The following is a 20,576-nucleotide window of genomic DNA, read 5'->3' on the forward strand; positions in this document are numbered from 1 at the left end:
AAAAGGAATGATAAGGGACGAATAACGAGAATGAAATTAAACGACAATGATTTATCATTTATTGTAATACCCAGTGACGAAAGTGTAATACAGCTTTATCGGCCAGGCATTCTATTCAGAATTGAGATCGTTTCCCGCTGAGGCTGATCAAAAAAATCACGTGCCAACGGTATATGAAATAATTATTACAATCAGAGCAAGGTGTCGCGTAATATAAAACAATGTACTTCTCGATTAGTTATTACAACATGTCATTTAAGTTATGCTAAAAAAAATATAACTCTTATTACCAGTGACAATAATTCGTCCATATAAGTAAAATATCTTTTGCAGTCACTTACACGACTAACAATAAATATACATCTAAATATATTATCTTAAACATTTACGTATACACACATATAAAGGATATTTCACAAATAACTTTGTCAGATAGTTCAACGATTCATGCATTGTTTTTTTTTAAAACAATAATTGAGATCTACGAATATGCAACAGACGGATCTGTGTTAAAACTTTCTTCCTATTAAATTACTTTCACAACAATCCAACAAAGTTACTCGCTATTGAAATACCCTGTATATACACATATACACAATTATATTACATATGTATGTATACATATACACGGTCACATTCTTATATATCATATATCTACTCCGTAACTACATTCGTGTCCCATAACAATACAAACAGTCGCAATTTCATTAATCAATTTGCTTTACATTACAGCATTGAATAATAATACACGAAGTTTCTTCTCGTCAGGACTAGTTCGATGGCAGATCTTCGACCGACTACAGTATTACCGGAACAGTCAAGGAACAATGATGGCACAACGATAAGTATAATTAATTACACTTTGATTAATCTAATTCTGTTCGTCCCTTACCGAGCCTTTGCATTCGTTTCAGGAAAATAAGAAAACGTGTCTCATCCTCGAGTGAAACGCAAGATTGGGTCGCGTCGCTTTTCTACATTATGTTCTTTAGCATAAGTTTCACTCCGCTAATCTTTCTATGAGTAACAATTGCAATAATTAATTGTAATAAGAAAAGCGACGCAGCGATTACTAATTAGAAAATTACATACGCCTTCTCTCAACCGAGATCTGTCAATAATTAATTATAAACACGTTTGTAAGCGCACAATTGTCGCGAACGCGTCTTGAACTAACATTAATCTTTGTCATCGAGCTATCAGCGTGTTCACGTGATGAGCTAATTTATTATCATGTGGACAGTAACTTCCATTTGACGAAGTTCGTAGCAGCTATTCGGTAAAACAATCTCTATCGATAAATCTAACGCGGTGAACATCTGCAGCGACTTATTTATATACATATTTGTATTTACATTGTCTACAATGGCACAGCACTACAGCGATAAGTGGGAAGTGTCTTTGTACCAACGTTCATCGAGAAATATTTATCATGTTCTCGCATACAAAATGGTATTATTAATTTTTTTTTTTTTTATTATACTCGGTTACTTCCCTTTCTTGTTTTCTTATAAATGGTTGAAAATAACATATAGCACCGAAGGAACTTGAGCGCACCAACACGCGTTACATATCTGATAGCTCTTGGCAATGATTAATTTAACTATAACAGTACACTTACAAGCTAATTAATCCTAACTATTAACGAATAGTTAATTATCAATTACTTTTTCGCGAGTAACGATGAGGTTCAGGTAACAATTTCAACGAATACTTCTTACTATACTAAGAACAGAGCGACTAGGTAAATGATTGTACATACACCAGAGCTTTCTGACTGATTGCTCAAACTCGATCGAAGATCAGCGAATATAATGATAAAATGTAAAACGAAAAATCAATTGCTAATTACATCTCTTTTCCTAGGAAATCTCTTTAGAATCTTGGTTTAAATCTAGGAACTAGACTGCTCGTCCCGATGGCTACTTTATCAAAAATTTTGATCGTGCTCGATCACATTGTAAACGATTACTACTGGTATCAATGTTAGAAAAAAAAGGAAAAGCTTTGATAAATCAATCTCATTTGAAACACAAAAAGTCCTCGTACGTTCAAACCACGGAGGATAAGTCTATCACCATAATTGCACGCTTTATACAATGGATTTACAGGTAAATATGTACATAGAGAGAAAGAGATTGAGGGGATATAAAAGGTGGAGTAACAAAGTATAATTATCTCTTCTTTTTTAGATTGTTGATTGAGCACGTATCCGGTCGAAATATACGAGGACTTGTGTTTGAAGTATCCTCGTACATCAGGATGATTATGATGGCAACTACTGCCGGGATTCGAAGAACGACCGGCAGCGTGCAAATCGTCAGAGTTTCTCCGGTGCGGTGGATCTGATGTTCGACGTTGGCTGCGATGAAATTGAAGGCCCGACACTCGTTGATCGTTCCAATGGATACATCATCTTGCTCGGGATGGGCTGAGATATCGCTCGTTTTGCCAGCCTAAAAGAGCTATCATCCATTTTCATTAGTACACAAGTAAAAGAGAATCTTTTTTTTTTTCAATTGAAATCAGTTATCTGACCAGCAACCCTCAATAACAGTTAACTATAAAATTTGACTAAAATGCTAGAACTAAAGTACACATATATTATGGCGAAAGATTATTTGGACGTTGTTAAACATACTGCATTGATCGTTAAAAATAGATCGCCAGTCGTGGAAGCAGATGAAGAAGATGGATTAGCAGCGTGGTAGAGCTAGCAGTGTGTTTAGATGTTCATACTGAAAGCGTGATATAAAATAGAACATTTCCATGAGTAAAGAAGCATCAGTGAGTGATCGAATGACGATGAAGACGAACAGCTGTCCAGTCTGCAATGACAGCGATAGAGAGAGTTGATTATTAATCATTCATTCATTTGTCTAAACTTATCTTTCATTGTGGATATTAATTTCTTTGATTAATCATCTTAAAATTCATCATAATCATCCACAATGGTAGATGTGTTAATAAATGATAGAACAAATTATGAGATAGAATGAATCAACTCGGTTTAATCTTGAGATTAAAACCAAGTGATCTGTGTTAACCAACATTTTATCAACAGGAAGATTATTGAATAGACTTTTCAAGTTTTAATTTAGTACTGAAATCAGGATAATCAAGTGAAAGCTGTTCAATATTTTCCTGGTTGAATATACACCGTATGTCCGTGAGTTGTGGTATATTTTAAACAGCATTCACATGTATAATAATCGTGCATCGTGTCAGAACTTTTATACTATAATAACATGTTCGATCGTGCTGTTAATCAAGCAGTATCTCAGCCTGATCTACCAGCGAACGGGAAATACACGAGAAGTTAAAACACGTTAAGTGTTTCCAGTCTAATTAGAATTAAAAACGAGACGATTTATTCTTTTTCCTAACAATTCAAATGAAAATAGAAATATCTCGTTAATTAATAGAATCGAATATTCCGTGCGCCATCCCTGGTGGATCTAGCTAAATATCATCTCTGTAACACAAACATTCACCTAACAGATTTCAAGCGTGAAGGGACTCTAGTTCTTTTTACCTTGGTCGCTAAAGTGAGATCAGACCATATCAGGAGGTAACGAAAAAACTTTTTAGTCTCTGTACATCTAGACACTCATTGGTGATTTAACCACAAATTCTGGACATGTGTATGTACGGCTGATAGACAAAACATTAAGTTTGAGCGTAGAATCGTTGCGGCTCTCGCCGAAACGAGATATCAACTATGCTGCGTAACGTATCTTCATAATAGGTACCTGTAATTAAGAAACTGATAAGCTTTAGATAATCGTTCAAACCTTTTACTCGATAGTAGTACAATTATTGAAACAAATTAATGTTTCAATATTGAGAAAGAATTGATTTGTTGCTTCGTTGAACAGAAGAATATTATTAAATTGAAATCTTTTCTTGCAAACCTAACAAATTTCTCAATTTCAGTTTAAAATTAACAAAGAAGAAAATTCAGTCAGGGTGTTAGCAACATTCTTCTTAAACTATTCAATATATGTACCTTGTTCTCGTGGATTACGATCATTTGACAGAGAAATCTGATTTTTTTTTGTTTTTTTCTTTTTAATTAAACATTGATGAATGCGATTTAATATGGAAGAATTATCGCACTTGATCGATCACTTCTGAAACAACTATTTTTCGCATGAAAACTTTATACTGATCACAATACGGCGAGCTATAAAAATACAGTATTATCTATGTACAGACAATAGTATGTTTATTACTGTCCAAGGCTTACGCCCATTCCGAGGTATCTTCTTTCTAAGGAACAACATTTATCCACCATTCTGCAGCAATCAAAACATCTGAACGTCGAGGAAAGCAAGGGGATCGAGAAGAATTTATTACCTTAAAAAATTCCCACATCACGACCAGATGTAAGCGATATCGAACACAATATAATCACATCGAACAGATTGTGCTAGAGTGAAATAGATAAGCTCACCTTCTCCGTCGTAGAGAAGCATTTTGCCCGGGTAAACCAAACTGACCTCTTGGTATCACCATACGGGCATTGCCCTGGGCTGGTCTCGAGCCTCCATGAGCTTGCAGACTCGTTAAATGAGCAGCGTAACCATCGTGAAGAATCGTTGCCATAGTGTGAAGTTTCTTTGGAACTTTTCCAATGATGAAGATTTGATTTGCCCTAAGATTAATCGCAGTGTAAACGCTAATGTCTTTACTACTGCCGTAAGCATGATGAATAATCACACCGTGTTCCTGAAGGAAATGATACATTATTCGGCTAATTATATCAAAAAGAATTTATGTATGTTTTTAAATAGATTCGTTTACCTCTACAAGTTTATTTAAGTACGCAGCTTTGTGACCAAGCGGGTCCGTCGAAAGACCATCCGCAAAGGATACAAGACCATGGGGAAAGTTATGTTGAGACAACCAGGAAACAACTTTCTGTTGTTGCATGTCAGGCCTCGCGGTGATATAAATAATTAAGTAACCAAGTTCTTGCCAGTGTCTGGTAGAAAAATAAAAAATCAAAGTAACGTGGATTGATATGAAATCCTGATCGGTCTTTAAACTATACCTGACGACGTCGACAGCCCCAGCTCTAACTTTTGGATCCTTCCCACTAACAGACACACTCGCGGTAAACGAACCATCTATACTAAACACGATACACTCTGTTTTTGGTGGAATCACAGCCAAGAAGAAGTCTACAGATGTATGGTCACCTCTGAAAGTAGAAAAATTATATCCTTTTAATCATGAATTACTATAGTATGATTAATGAAAAAGCGTTAGTATTACCTGACGATCATTTTAACTGGATACAGTCCATAACTTAAGGTTTTATCGCCCGGTATTTTATACGTTACTCTACCATTCTTATCAGTTATTTCAGTTGATAAATACGTCCATTCTCCAGCGGGAGTATTTTTTATAATGTGAATGTCTATTTTCTCGCCTGCTAAAGTGAAAACGTCGAACGGACCGTACATAAACCTAGCAACCAGCACTTGCGGTGCTCCTTCTCTAACGATTATGTCGTTTGCTCTATGATTGGCAGCGACATTTTTAAGTTTAACGGAAGTTCGTTTCTTATTCCATTTTTCTCTAGGTTGACCTGGACGGAAACACGTTAGATCTTTTTCCTCGTTTGAGAGTAACGGCAAATCGAATCGGCCTAATTGCCTTAGGATAAATGCAATAACGTCGGATGACTCCCAGTAACTAGCGTGGAAAACATGTGGCAAAGCGTTCGTAGGGAAATTTGCTAAACCCTCTGGACAATAGAGAGCGTAGTCTAATCTCTTTGTACCCCACCACCTTTGCTGTACTGTAAACAAATACGATCCAAAATTAAAAAATAAAATAGCAATTAATTTTACAAGCAGACATTGGCGTAACATGGATGGACCACGAATACAAGTACATATACTTACAATTAGACACTAATTGTAAAGGAACATTTTCAATCATCCCAGACATTGTACTATGAATAGATATATCGGACAGTCGCCTTAAATGAGACGCTGGCGTACTTAAAGTCTCCGTGAATAACTGTGTATTCGATTGGATTGTTTCCACTGGAAGTGTTAAATGATTTATCTCTCTGTGTTTTACGCGTGAACTTCAATCTTGAGTGAAAAATACATACGTAAATGATAAGGCTGACCATTCCCTAATGGATACTTTTGATACCGAGCCACGTTCACAGGAGGAAGAAGAGAGAACTTAGCAGATATCAATGGTTCTAATCTAGCAGCTACCGGATCAGTGGGATGGAATAAATTGTACAACTGATTCACTAGTGGCCTTTTTATGTTGCTAGTTTTATCACTGCCAGATGATACCTTCCTATACGCTAGAACTAAAGCAAGTGGACTACCAAACATAAAAAATTCTCCCACTTCAAAATCCAGTTTGCAGTGTGACACATCACTGAAAAGAAAATTGAATATTGAACTTCTATGTTCTTTCAACAATTATAACGAATGAATTAATTCTTCACCTTATACTAGAAGATTTCCTTCTAGGAGAAGGTGCAGTCAAGTGTCTACCATCTTCAGGATTATTTTCAACCCCTTGATTATCCAAAATATTGTTCTCGCTGTTATGCCTAGAATGCGTAGATCTGCATAAAGCGTCGTACGTTAGAATCGCTCCTACTGAGTCTCCTATTAAACAAATCTGCCCGGTGAAGCCACGGCCCTCTTCGCTCTTCATGAACTCGTGATATACTTGATTAGCTCCTACTATGACTCGCGAGACTGCATCCTGGTATTCAGGAGTAGAACTAGCAAGTAATGGTATTGCACCAATTGGAATGGTATCATGAGTCACTTGAGGCGCATCCATGGAAGAGGGTGACACGTCAAAGCTGTATGGACTTAAACTAAAAGAAAACACATTGAGAGACAAGAATGAAAAAGATTAGTTTCTTCGTCTAATTATTCTATGTTTACCTTGATAAAATACCAAGACCCTCTGTACAGATAGAAGGACAGGAAACAAACTTAACGGCAACATGACCAACCATGCTGGGATAATGTTGCCTCATCACTGATTCAAAGGCTCCTTTAAACGTTGTAATGTCCGATTTCTTTGCTGTTAAATCCACATTCGCGTCTGAAACATTTGAATATAATATTTTTTATAAACTATCAAGCAACGTAAAAATATAATTTCATTCACTGTTTATATAAAATTACCTAAAACACTACCAGCGTGCATGACAATAATAAGTACTGTTGTTTTACAGGGTTGATGGGTAGGGGAATGTTGAGGGGAGGCTGGACACGAGGCGTCAATGCTCGCCGAAGCGGAGATCTGCAATCTTTTACTGCTACGTTCACTGGCCATACGTTGTAGATAGGAAGGTGAGAATATCGTATCATCTGGAAACACATGAAACAACACTGAGCACCATTAAAGATAAGTGCAAACATTTGGAATACTAATCATCGTTTACCTTCTTTGTTTGCGCTGCTAGACGAAGTGAACGTATTGTCCTCCTCTTCTGCTAGAAGATCCAAAGAACTCCATTTAGCTAATGAAGTGTTATCTCCAAAGTCCTCTGTATAATCAGAAATTTTAACGTTGCTTATGCATCGTGCCTTTTGAAGCATTTGTGACACGTGTTAAGGCAGGAAATATAGAAACAAGAATTCAGGGTACTCGTTCCCCAATATCGTACAAGAAAAATAGTATTTCATTTGTTAATGTTTCATAGGAAAGCAGCTTATTTCTTCTTTAGTCTACATAGCCATGCTGCTTCGTGCTATGTATTAATGTTAATGTTTGGAATGTAACTAACTTATTGGTATGTGTATAATGTTGTTAGTCGTCTACAAAGGCATGAATGCAATTGCAAAATGTTCCTGATTTTATGCAAGTGATACTAACATCAGTATTAATGTTGGTCTTTCTATCCTTCGAATCTATCTTCCAACAAACGTGTTATAATGTTGGTAGTTCTAATAACTCTATCTACGTGTCCTACCTTTGCGTATAATAGGTATAACGAACCCGGCTGCAGTGTGGAATGCGACATAAAAAACAGAGAGGGCACACATAAAGATAAAACAGAAGATCGTTAATACGAGCTCATGCTGTACGTATTTGCAGAGAAATTACGAATATTCTTAGGACACAGGATCGTACGGTTTCTTAGAGAATTACATCAAGAAGAGCAGTGTCCAAGAAATTCGTCAAAGCATCAGAGTCATGTTAGTTTCACGTGTACGAAATACTTGAAAGAATCGGTTACATGCTTCGACGGATAAGTCAGTTTCTTTTACCTTGGCAATCGAAAAACTCGTCTTCGCTACCAGATTCCGATTCTCTCACGATACTTTCCATACGCCAGTTTGCTATTTGCATATCAAAGCTTTTGTTCGAACACGGTGAATTCATTACCCCTTTGTTCTTCTTCCACGCTTTTTTAGAGTCACCTTTATCCTCAGCAGAAGCGTTTCTGAAACAAAGTGGAACGTCGTTGAACGAACCATGCATCACCAGCCTTAACGACACACAATAAATAAACAAATTCATGATTTTACTTCTCTTTTTACCTAAGCTCGGGTACTTCAGTGGGCGAGTCTTCGGGGCTGGGTTCACCTTCGGAACTAACTGTAGTATTAGACATGGGTATATCCGACGATTTTCTAACGCTAGGTGGACTTTGAGGATCCTCGTTCTTCTCGATGCTACCAAGCGTGGCAGCCAAAGTCATAGCAACATCTGACTCTTGAGGAGTATTAGACGTATTCTTCTCCTGATTTTCATTCGCAGATTCCTCGCCACCTTCTGCATTTGCCATTCTCCTTTGCAATGCCAATTGTGTTTGTCGTTCAATCTCTCGGATGTCCTCCATGGTCAAACCGTTCCATTCGTCCTGCCAGGCCCATGCTTGTCTGTGCGCTCGCACCATAGTTTTCCGCAAGGCTGGAAACAGTCAATGATTGTAGTTTATGTATCATAAATGATGCACAGTGGATTCTATGGAATCAGAAGCAAATAAATGTTGGCTATGTGCAGTACTAACCTATGTCGTGTATGAACTTTTCTAATTTTGTTTGCACGCCCCAATAACGGAATTCTACGCGGCATAACTTGTACGCGCACATTAACGACTTCCCGGATGCCGTCGGCTGTTGCTTTCCCTAAACGAAAGCGAAATAGTTCTAGTGTATCCGACTACTCGAAGCTTTAACAAGGGAACACCCTTACTCAGGATTTAAATAAAACTTTGTGGATTTATAAAATGATCCATGGTAAAAGGACATAGGACCGTTCGGTTTCTTAGAGAATTATACCAAGAAGAGTAGTGTCTAAGAAATTCGTCAAAGCACCCTTGGTTTGTAGGCCAATGGGAACGAATGAGAGATACCATTATTCTCGTTTCAGATCCCTTTATCAATCCATGTAGTTTCATTCAGGGAAGGGTATTTCCTTGAAAGTGAAAGAACGCAAAACTTATACTTTAACATCAGCCCAGTATTCCTCCAGCCAGGATTCGGTGAGGGGTCCTCGGCCAGTTTTCTGGGACACGTACGTTTTAGGATCCTCTTCTTTGACATAGTCGCACTGATCCTTGACGATGTCGATTACATCTAAACATTTGATGATTTCAGTAATCTGGTAATCTTTCATTTTGAAATAAATAAATAAATAAATTTCAATAATATACATTATACACGTACCAACGATTCTGTTTCTCAGGTCGCTACCACTGAGTTTGAAAACATTCTCTTGATAGCCATTGTCAGGGAAATAGTAGGTTTCTATTTCGATGGAGAATTTTTCAACGAAAGGACAGGTGTAACGTGTCTTCGTATAGGGATAAGAGTTCCATGCTTCTTCTTTGGCGATCAACGCGGATCTTGGTAACAAACTTTTGAACCATTCTGGAAGGTGACTACCCACGTGGTAGATCTTATGGGTGTATTGTCCATTTCCACCTGGACCATTGCTGTAAGGCTCGTTTACTATGATTTCTACACCGCTGCCTGCTCCTTGACTCTCTTCCCGAGATTTTTTCTGGAAAAAATAACGCACTGCGTTAGGTATAATAAACTATTGGCGATGGGTTCCTATGAAAATTCAAAGTCCACCCGCATATGGATAATCAGGGCCGGCCCTGAGATTTCGAGGGTCCGAGGCAAGCTTCGAAAAGGGACCCCTTCACATTCATATATGACATAAAAAAAAGTAGCTCAAATAAAAATTATAAAATTTATAAAAATAATATGAAAGCTTGTATAACTAATTTCGATTTGCATTTATATCGATTAATACTTAAGTAAACATTACTCTGCATTCTTAGACGCAAAATCATTTTATGGGGGCCTTGGACCTTGGGGACCCTAGGCGGCCGCCTAGTCTGCTTAGGTCTAGGGCCGGCCCTGATTGCATACTTCTGATAGTAACAAGATAATTACCGCTATCATATAAAGCTGAGCAATCCTGTATTCCTCGACGGTGAGAGGCAGCGGTATTCGATATTCTTTTATCAACATTTTGCCGCTATTATTTATCTTCTGTTTGCACTAGTAATGAATACTGCTCGATCAAAGGTTCTTCCTTCTTTTTTATTATTCAGCTTCATGGTAACATAAGTGTGAACCTGGAAAACAAAAATTATTTTATTTTTAATTCGAACGTTATTCAAAATGAAGGGTTTCATAATTGAATGTTCCTCGAAAGTGCCAATCGATATCTTTCGAGTTACGATTTATCGAGAGCCGATCGAATTTCGACTCTCATACCTTATCGATAAATCGTATTAACAAGTAGCAACTTATAACCGTTTTTTCCGAATTTTTGTTCGTTATAACGACGCATTAAATAAAAAAAATGTTTAATACATCCACGTTATTTTATTTTGAATTCAAACGTTATTCAAAATGAAGGGTTTCATAATCGAATGTTCCTCGAAAGTGCCGATCGATATCTTTCGAGTTACGATTTATCGAGAGCCGATCGAATTTCGATTCGCATACCTTATCGATAAATCGTATTAACAAGTAGCAACTTATAACCGTTTTTTTCCGAGTTTTTGTTCGTTATAATGACGCATTATTAAAAAAAAATGTTTAATACATCCACGTGCAATTTCCTCGAGGCCTACGTAAGTATCGATGCGTTATTTTTTTTCGCCTATAATTGAAGCACGTCAAATGCTGAATCGTTTGAGCTTCTACCACACGTTTGCACGCAAATCCTTGCTTGGTCTGCTAAAAAATTCTACGCTTACAAACCTACAAGGTCTATTAAGTAGATATTCTTCATAAAAGATATTTTAACAGTATTTTTTTCTTTTTTTTTTAGACGACATGAATATTTATTGGCAATTACGTAGATACCAGATTTTCTACGCATTTACAAGCAGCTCGTGAGCTACGTATGCTAATGGAAGGGTCCAATGAAAACCAGATACGAGTTTCCTGAGCTCAGAAGGAGCAATAAACAGAACGTTACGCAAGATACGAATTTATACTCACCTGTAATGTGTTTAAACATATGCACTACAAATAACTGTTTTTAGCGGGAAAATTTAGATTATTTAAATTATAAACATTTGAACTCGTTTCAGATAAACAGTCTACCAATAATAGATCTCTAAATGTGTATGTATTCTAATTTCAGAGCAGACAGATGGAACAATTATTTATTCAAAGTATACCATCGCAATTTCACTATTTTTGAAAATAACTTATTTTGAATGCAAGTTCTGATTGACCTCCCAGTATCAGCCAATTATAATTCCTAAAACTGAGCTGTCAAATGTGATTAATTGACATCCGTCACGTCTCTGATCACAAGCCATTAACACACTGGGTGTATCCTATCGACGTACTTACAGGTAAAGGGTTTCCTTAGCCACGAGCATCACGGAAATAGGGTTAGATCGACAGACACGTACTACTCGTCTTACTAATGCACTATACTTTTCGCGCCACACCTTAGGTCCGAGGAGATAAATCGCGGGAAGCCGCGATAGGTTATACGAGCACCACAATCCCTGGAAAACACCGGTAAACAACCAGCTCTCTAATCTACGAATATCAAAACGCGTATACTGTACGCGTCTAGAATATTACTCAGATCAGTAATTAAAATGCTTGGGACATCGAGTAGAGGAATATCGTGGCACAGTTTCTTTCACTAAATAAACGTTTTAGTTATAATTTCTATACACTGTCACATCGTTTGAGTATCAAACAAAGGCATGGTACATGCTTGCAAAAGAACGCTTGTTTCTTTTGACAGGCGAATTAGAAAACTCGACGATTAATGAATGAAATTGTAGAATGTAAAATAATATTTGTAATTGCTTTGCAGAAATTGGCGGGGATGTGAGTTGGAAAGTAAAAATGTGATGAAGAATTTATTAAAGATTTTGAGCTACAAAAAACAGTCACGATGTTGCGTGGACAACGCGCGGCCACTGACTGACGAACCGGAGGCACCGGAGGTGGCTGCGATTGGCGGGCCCGTTGACACGCGCGGCTCTTCGAACCCGCGAAATCGAGCTAGACCAATCGGAGCAACCCCTACCGCCCCCGCGACCCGGTCATCCGGATACAGTGCTGTAAAACAGAGGTGCACCATCCGGTTCCCTTGGAACTCACCATTAACACGTGCACTATGCAACGTGCCATTATATTCCTATTTAAATTTTAAATTTATATAATTTTTAAAATTTATTAATTTAAATTTCTAATATTTAAAAATACTTATATAATTATTATTTCAAATATATCCCTTTTCAGTTAAAAAAGTTTGCTAGAGTGATGGTTCCCTTGGAATGCACCAGACGCCTTTAAAGTGTGCACTTACCCACTTTAGGTAACATGACAGTATTAATATTTTAATATGCATCTATACTTCCCAGTACACTTTCATTATACTAAATGTATATTTAAATAATTTTTCATGATAATAAACAGGCACGGAGATGATAAAAATGTATGTACAGGAAGTGGATTAAAAAGGAACTATATGTAAGTTTAAAATGACCTGGAGTTGCCGAGGATTAGGCAGACGAGAATGATTCAAAGTAATTTTTAAATGTTTCTGATGCTGATTGATTTGAAATGCTAAACTGTATCCGTCACTGGCTGGACAGCCACCTCCGCCGCCTCCACCGCCTCCCTGGCCTATTGATCGACCCCCAAGCTGGCAAGAAAACGCGAGACCAGATGCGCCATATCAGCCACCAAGTTCTCGTGGAGGCGAGACGTTCACTGAAACGTTCACCAGGAGGGTTACATTCCTCGGGGGTGTCTAAATGAGACTTATAGCGATGGTCCAGGTGGAAATGGACGATACGCCCACAAGATTTATCACGTGGGCAGTCGTCTTTCAAAATAGTTGAAGGAAGTTTAAGTTCAAGAAAGATGTTTAAGAACGTTTCATTGTATTAATCATTTTGTAGATCAACGGATAGTTAGATATGAAACATAGTACTTGATTAGACTTGGTTCTCTTTTTCTGAATAATTGAAGACCAAAGCCACCGGCAATTTTAGAGCAGCACGGGGCTTGTTTACTCTTATAAGACACCTCTTTTCCAAGAAATTACTTTTATACGGGCTGAAGAGAAAAAAGATAGTCAGAGGACAGGAAGATAGGTAATTGGAGGTGCGGATTAAAAATAACAGAGAGAATCAGCACTTGTGGGAAATTGTAATCAATACTGATAATCAATACTGCTGTAACTAATTGGAGTTACAGTGGGAAATGTAGACTTGGTAGTTAGATAATTATAGCTTAGTCATGATTACAGTACAAAATAAGGTTGTCCTTGACCACGATTAAAACTGCTGATAAAATAATGACAATAAAAAAATAAAATAAATAGATAGTGTTAGAAAGGACACTGAGGACCACGATTAAAACTGCTGAAGAAATAATGAGAATAAAAAAATAAAATAAACAGATAATGATAGACAGGGCACTGAATTAATTTGATTAAAAAAAACATTTTAAAATTTAATAGGTCCATCTCCATTGTCTCCTCTAGATCCATCACTGATCCTGATTCTTGACTGAATGTACGGAGGACGTATCACAGATGCAATTATATTGAAACTAATAGAGTTAACTAGTCTCTGGCCTATCGAACGTTTTCACGCAAAATTGACGAAGAAAATTGACCCCTGACATTAGTCGAGAACTTGCTGGCTGAAACGATTCCTCAATATTGTACATCAACTGATTCCGCAAGATACACGTGTTCAGAGCCAACGAGTTTGGCCTATTTAAGAATAAAATTCGTCTATCAAAAAATAGATAGAGATTGGGGAAGATTAGTAACGTTTTACCTACGGCTTGGCACAAAAGCGTGACGAATCGCTTGATGGACGGTAAAAAACCATTCTCTTTTGTGGAATCAACGATGTGTATGAGACATTTTATGAATAGGCGTGCACGATTTGATTTCTGCAAAAGTCAAAAGCGTCAAAGAGAAATGCACCTTCGAATAGCATCCACTCGGTAACCTTTGGATGGTTTTAATGCACTTTAACGATAAAAAGACTGCACTTTAATCTCACTTGAACTTCTCGTAACTGAGGTACTGATTTTTCGAATATTTCAAATCGTCTTTTTTTTAAATCAAAAAGAATTAATCATTTTTATCTCTTCTGAAATACGTTTAACTGATTGTTTCACATTGCCAGATAGGAAAGTCGTCAGAAAGAGTTACCCTCCTACCTGGACAATTTATATTTCCTTCTAAAAGAAGGAATAATAAATGATAAAGGAATAAAACGGTGTCATAGTTTGGCTCGATTAAAACGATATCGGCTTCCATCAAAGTAATGGAAACATCGCCCCACAAAGAGAAGTATGTTGGACAGAGATAAACGAACTCACGTATGTATGTATGTATATTTCATTCTCAGATGGTCAGGGTACACGTCGAATGACGTCAAAACACTCTGTGCCAACCTGTCGGCACAATATGCACATGTACAGTGACGTAAGCAAAAGATTTCTTCAGACAATCAAAGGAAGGGGCCAAAGAATGTGCTTAGTAGACTATCCAACGTTGACCTTCTATTTTAGGACAGAAACCACGATGGACGTTGAGTGGGAGCAATGTACAGGCAACTGAAGTTTTCTTTGATTAACAGAAAGTAGAGGAGAAGGAGTTTTGATCATCTAGATTTTTTGTATGGGAGGATGGGAGATCCTAGGTTCTACTTAAGCTCCTCCAAGGTTCTTCCTAGATTTTCTCTAGGACCTAGTTTTCTTTGATTAACAGGAAGTGGAGGAGAAGGAGTTTTGATCATCTAAATTTTTTGTATGGGAGGATGGGAGATCCTAGGTTCTACTTAAGCTCCTCCAAGGTTCTTCCTAGATTTTCTCTAGGACCTAGTTTTCTTTGATTAACAGGAAGTGGAGGAGAAGGAGTTTTGATTATCTAGATTTTTTGTATGGGAGGTCCTGGGTTCTACTTAGGCTCCTCCAAGATTCTTCCTAGATTTTCTCTAGGACCTAGATTCTCTTTAGGATCTCCAAATGTTTCCCCTGGTTCTCCCAAAACCAAAACTCAATGATGACTCCTCCTATCTTACCAAACGTCGTTTTAAAATCCACCTTTGGCGCAGCTCATAAAAACCGTGACTTTATTACAAACATCTGGAAATCTTCTGAAGATATCATTAGGGAATAAAGGTGGTAAAAAAGGGACAAGCTCTCAAAGCTTGAGGTGATCCCAATTGTAACTTTGATGTTTTTTCTAGCATTCTACTGCGATAAATTTTACTAATCCATGAAAAATGAAAAAAAGATTTCGAAGAGAATTAGGAGGAGTTTTCGGGGAGATATTTCGAAAGATTTTTACGCTAGTTCTAATATTGAGACTATAAATCTAGAATGAAACGAGGATATAAAGATCGAATGCGGTCAAGCAGTAATAATCATTGGATTATTTTCATTGGTTCGCCGGATACAAGGCATCCGGTTCTCAAATAGCGTGAATAATGTTGGGGATATAACGATCAACTTTCCTCAGAAAATTTATGTAAGAAATATAATTTGTAATTTATAAAAATCTCCAGGTAATTGATACTATTAAAATACTGTTCAAATACACTTTTTACTTTATAAATTGCAAAAACGTTAAAGCATTTGTTAATTAATTTTATTTTCATTCTCGATGCAATTTCCAGCGATATAAATTGATGTAACGTAAAAAGTAATCTTATTTCATCGTTTCTGTTCAATGTATCGGTTAATTTTCTTTTTCTTTCTTTTGTTCAGTCTTCCTCGCCGCATTCGGGTCTTCCACTTCGTATCCGTGAGGAGATATTGGATTTTTCACGGGATTGTGGAACAAGGAGTGGTTGCCATCGCCCCATGGGAAAGGCTATCGAAGGAAAAATATTTATAAATTATTTATAGGAAAAGGTCTCGTGGTTCACAGCTTGCTATGCCTATAAAATAACCAACGTTGCTTCGATTAACCGAACAATATCAAATTTCTGTGGTGAAGGCGGACGATTCGTACGACTTCGTTAATCGATTACTCCACAAATGGATTACCGTTCTGAGATGCACGGTACGAAGAGGCTCGTTGAGTATAAGAATCAGTATAAAATTCGCGTAGTTACGCAAAACAAAAATAACGCGTATAATCAATTCTTCCATTAATTACAGTTCCACGATCAAGAGAAAAATTGTACGAAGAACATCGATAGGAAGAAAAATAGAAGATATATTAAATATTAAAACGTAAGATTAATTAGAAGAACACCTTGGTTATTTTACGCATCCACGGGACGTCTTCGAATTCGGGCCTCGGTTCTTTCTTCTTTTCCAACTCTTCTGTGTAAGTGTAGATCGACATGATTATCAATATTGGCATGGCGACGAAACACGCCAACGTTCGCCAGAATTTTTCCTTGTGCGGATCTGTATTGGCAAAACCACACACTTTATCATTAATCATCAGACCAACGAAGCTGCTAAAGAATTTCGCGGTTTTTTGATCGCTTCAAATAGAAACATTTGAATTTCTTTACTGTTTAAATGATATTACATTATAGACATTGCTTCATATTTTGTCTCGTAACAATGGAATAGATAAGATTTTTATTTAAAGAACAACAACGTAACTTTAATTACTGATAACGTCCGACTTATTCTTATCGATGATATTGTCCATCGAAAAGAAACTGATTTCCTATTTTACTTCATTTCTATAATCTACAGAGCTATAGAAAGGGTTACCTTTCTCACGACAATAATCTTCGATGTTAGGACAAGGAGGTGTCGTGCAAACAGGTGAAGGATCCTCGGGCAACGGTTTGCATGGTCTCGAAGAGTCAGGACACTCGTTCGAGGAGGTTTTCACATCACAAGAATCAGATTTTGTTTCAGAACAGATATCCTCGAAAAGTTCTTGCTTTTCTTGTTCAGGACATTCTTCTGACTCTGATTCTTTTTTGCAGGAGGAGTAACCGCGGACATTCTCGTAACAGGGAATAGTCATTTGAGAAGAATTTTTTCTCTTTCCTAATTTTTCACGCTTATAAAATGGATCGTCTATGGAAGAATGAAATTTCAACGCCGAATTTGATAACATCCTTGTGGACGAACAGAAATATCTTGCTGAAGGACGGGGCTCTTTGGAGAACATCCAACTATGGTAAATCTTGGCCAAAGGGTACTGTGAAACAATCGACGATCTTTTGTCGAACAGGAAAGTCTTTTGAACGTTGTTCTTTCTTTCAGCAGAATGTTCATGTATCTTCAGGGATAATGTATTCTTTCCTGAAACGAACTTTGGAATCACATCAATCTGTTTAACAAGCAGGCTGAAGAAATAGTAGATAATTTAATGGACAACGTAAGAAAGAAGTTAAACGCAAGGAATAGTTCATAGTAAGAAGAGGATAATATAAGAAACTAAGTGAGAATTAATGCAAATGAATTCCACCGTGCGTCGCCGACTATCTGGACGGATCCTTGGTATTTATAAGGGAGACTCTTATCAAAACTCGATAAGTTACTTTCTTTCTATCAGACCAGCAATTGAATTCACAACCTTCTTAAATAATAAATTATTAATTAATGTAACATTTTGATTTGAATTATTTTTATAACTTATAAAATTTTAATTCTCATATTTATATTAAATTTTTTAATTTTCTTGAAATGGCGAAAGATTTTTAATTCAAGCGTGAAGGTTGTGAATTTAATTGTCATCGTGGAATTTAATTCATAGATAACTTTAAAATATCCCTCTCAAAGTTTCTCATTGAAGACTTTAAATTAGATAATGTGTATCAGTGTCCTGTCGATAACACAATCATGTTCCTGAGCTTAAAGATAAAAAACCAAGGTTTCTGTACCTTCGTTTAACAATATTATCCTCGATAATTCATATCTCGAAACATCTTTGGCTACGCAAGACGACCAACCTTCTTTGATACTTCTACAACGATGTCCTCTACATGTATTTCCTTTTCTCTCGTCCAGGACATCGCCGAAACTTTGATTGTACGGAAAAGAGCGTTCGTTTTCGTTGTTCGGTTTGATTAATAAGGAACGCGATAATTCGTTGGAACTCGCGACGGATGACAAAAACGACAGAACTTTTAACCTACACAAAAGAGGCAACGTCGCCATGTTTCACGTTTGATCGTTCGATAATTTATTTTGTTTGCAAAGGAAAATCGTGCTCCAGTTTTTAATACATTTTTCTTTGGAAGAAACGCGTGGCCATCGAATCGGGAACGTGGCTTTTCAATCCCAATGCGCCGACTCTTTTGTCACGTAAACTCGTTCTCCTTTGTTCGTATAAACATATTTTCACGTACATATGGATATTTCAAGTATCCCAGACATCCTGGATGAACTTTAGGATTATCGAGGACACAATAAACCTGTATAAGATACGTTTAGATCGGTTTTTCTGGAAAAGTGTTATTGTATAATTTTTCACACCTGTTCTCCGCGTTGTTTTCATTTTCCATAATACACGAAAACAACTCGTTTCCTCTACGTTATCTCTGTTCCATAACGAGGATCGCATTTCCGGTACACGATCGTAGCTTCTGTGACGCTTGCAAATCGCACCGTATTTATAGCAGTCCTTCCGCTCTTCCGCTTATATTCGCGGTGAACGTTTTGATCTCCGTCTAGTGGAAATTCGTGGTGCAATTCGAAAAAATCAACGCGCGATTCGTACAGGTATGTGCGTTCAATATTTATGAGGGTATTTTATTAGGTTTCTTCTTTTCAATCGACGTTCTATTCGTTCACGGATTGCAAAGTTAACAAACACGTCTGTTCTCATTCTGTTATTTAAATCATTCTATATTCTGTAATTTTACAATGGTACACATTAGAAATCTAAAACCTCTGTTATTTTCTAATATAATTTTACATTTCATTCATAAGCTTGTATTTGAGTGGTTCCATTAATTACAATTATAAGAATCTAGTTGTTTGTCTGAAAAATGAATCAGTGCTCGTTTAATAATTAGATCAGCATAGCTGAGACACATAGATAAATGTGCAGCGGAATAAATGGGACAGCACGTTGTTCGAAACGTAGAGTAGCGAAGCGCCAGAATGTCTGGGGTCAGTAGAAAGTAGTAAACACGTAGCCGTCCGTATATCAAGCCCGTTGCTAGCGTTGCAATATCGGGAAAATCCTTTTACCATTACTTTTTGCTTCACCGCTATACAATCCGAAAAGAAACTCCATCTCGTGGCTAACATAATTCAGAAACTTCTTCTCATTTCATTTGAAATGAAACGCCAACTTTTATAATCTCATCCTCTCAGATTCGATAAGGTATTAAGACGAGATAGGAAGTTCTAGGCTCTCCCTAGGCTTTTCCAAGGTTCTACTTAGGTTCTATTTAAATTCTACTTAGGTTCTTCCTAGGTTCTATGTATGTTCTCTCAAAATTTCATTTAAAATATATTAAGATTCTACCCAGGGTTTATTTAGGCAATCCCAAGATTCTACTTAGGATCTCCCATGGTTTCATTTAGACTCTGCCAAGGTTCTACTTGGGTTCTATTTAAATTCTACTTAGGTTCTTCCCAGGTTCTATATAGGTTCTCTCAAGATTGCACTTAGAATGTTTAGGCAATCCAAAGATTCTACTTAGGATCTCCCAAGGTTTCATTTAGACTCTGCCAAGGTTCTACTTGGGTTCTATTTAAATTCTACTTAGGTTCTTCACAGGTTTGATGTAGGTTCTCTCAAAATTTCACTTAGAGTGTATTAACGTTCTACTCAGGGTTTATTTAGGATCTCCCAAGATTTCATTTAGACTCTTCCAAGGTTCTACTTAGGCTCTCCCAGGGCCCAAGACCCTAAATTGAACCGAGGATTCCAAACCGAATGCAAACGAGGAACAATACACAAAACACAAAAGCAGTAATTTAATGTTAAGCCGACGAAGGACTCTCGAGATCCATTCCTTTCAATAAATTCATATCCCAAGGAAAGATGCTACGATGTTCCAAGCTCGCGATGGAACTTGGAACCTTTGACATTACTCGAGCAATTTCCAAGGAAGCCATATTCGTTGTAAAAATTTTACGACTATTTAAAGTTCAAAGAGTGAA

At 37.1% G+C, this 20,576-nt stretch overlaps 3 protein-coding genes across 19 annotated transcripts in view; 1 reads left to right on the top strand and 2 right to left on the bottom strand.

The window, feature by feature from the left end:
• Positions 1-36: 36 nt before the first annotated feature.
• Positions 37-20,576, bottom strand: part of LOC114873181 (protein retinal degeneration B) — a 23,967-nt gene continuing 3,427 nt past the window's right edge. Inside the window, exons 1-19 of one of the 16 annotated variants that reach the window (XM_046288063.1) lie at positions 12,386-12,576; positions 11,838-11,998; positions 10,416-10,600; positions 9,678-10,014; positions 9,457-9,587; positions 9,020-9,137; positions 8,547-8,919; positions 8,274-8,449; positions 7,445-7,549; positions 7,185-7,370; positions 6,939-7,101; positions 6,485-6,868; positions 6,131-6,414; positions 5,916-6,059; positions 5,281-5,809; positions 5,057-5,206; positions 4,807-4,987; positions 4,457-4,731; positions 37-2,465 (exon numbers count right to left, since the gene is read on the bottom strand). In XM_046288063.1, coding sequence (XP_046144019.1) covers positions 2,321-2,465; positions 4,457-4,731; positions 4,807-4,987; positions 5,057-5,206; positions 5,281-5,809; positions 5,916-6,059; positions 6,131-6,414; positions 6,485-6,868; positions 6,939-7,101; positions 7,185-7,370; positions 7,445-7,549; positions 8,274-8,449; positions 8,547-8,919; positions 9,020-9,137; positions 9,457-9,587; positions 9,678-10,014; positions 10,416-10,493 — 3,759 coding nt within the window. In that variant the 5' untranslated portion in view covers positions 10,494-10,600; positions 11,838-11,998; positions 12,386-12,576 and the 3' untranslated portion in view covers positions 37-2,320. The other 15 variants (XM_029181226.2, XM_046288064.1, XM_029181230.2 and 12 more) reach the window with 15 other exon arrangements.
• Positions 16,045-18,472, bottom strand: LOC114873190. The gene is made up of 4 exons (XM_046288161.1): positions 18,410-18,472; positions 17,217-17,787; positions 16,741-16,898; positions 16,045-16,353 (listed from the first exon to the last, which is right to left on the bottom strand). The coding sequence occupies exons 1-4, from the start codon at positions 18,470-18,472 to the stop codon at positions 16,219-16,221; spliced, it is 927 nt and encodes a 308-aa protein (XP_046144117.1). The 3' UTR covers positions 16,045-16,218.
• The window catches only part of LOC114873186 (neuronal cell adhesion molecule), a 13,612-nt gene continuing 11,143 nt past the window's right edge, over positions 18,108-20,576 (top strand). For both annotated transcript variants that reach the window (XM_029181246.2, XM_029181247.2), the window contains exon 1: positions 18,108-19,181. The gene's annotated coding sequence lies outside the window, so the exon portion shown is untranslated. The remainder of the gene's footprint in view (positions 19,182-20,576) is intronic.

Source organism: Osmia bicornis, chromosome 12, assembly GCF_907164935.1.
Source record: "Osmia bicornis bicornis chromosome 12, iOsmBic2.1, whole genome shotgun sequence".
Taxonomy (NCBI): Eukaryota; Metazoa; Arthropoda; class Insecta; order Hymenoptera; family Megachilidae; genus Osmia; species Osmia bicornis.

What these genes read in the sequence shown, in the direction of transcription:
- LOC114873190 (XM_046288161.1), bottom strand. Translation starts at nt 18,472, where the DNA reads ATGTCCTGGACGAGAGAAAAGGAAATACATGTAGAGGACATCGTTGTA. An exon ending in TTGTAGAAGTATCAAAGAAG is followed by an intron (nt 17,788 to 18,409) that starts GTTGGTCGTCTT and finishes CTTGTTAAACAG; the next exon opens with ATTGATGTGATTCCAAAGTT. An exon ending in GGATGCGTAAAATAACCAAG is followed by an intron (nt 16,354 to 16,740) that starts GTGTTCTTCTAA and finishes TTCCTTCGATAG; the next exon opens with CCTTTCCCATGGGGCGATGG.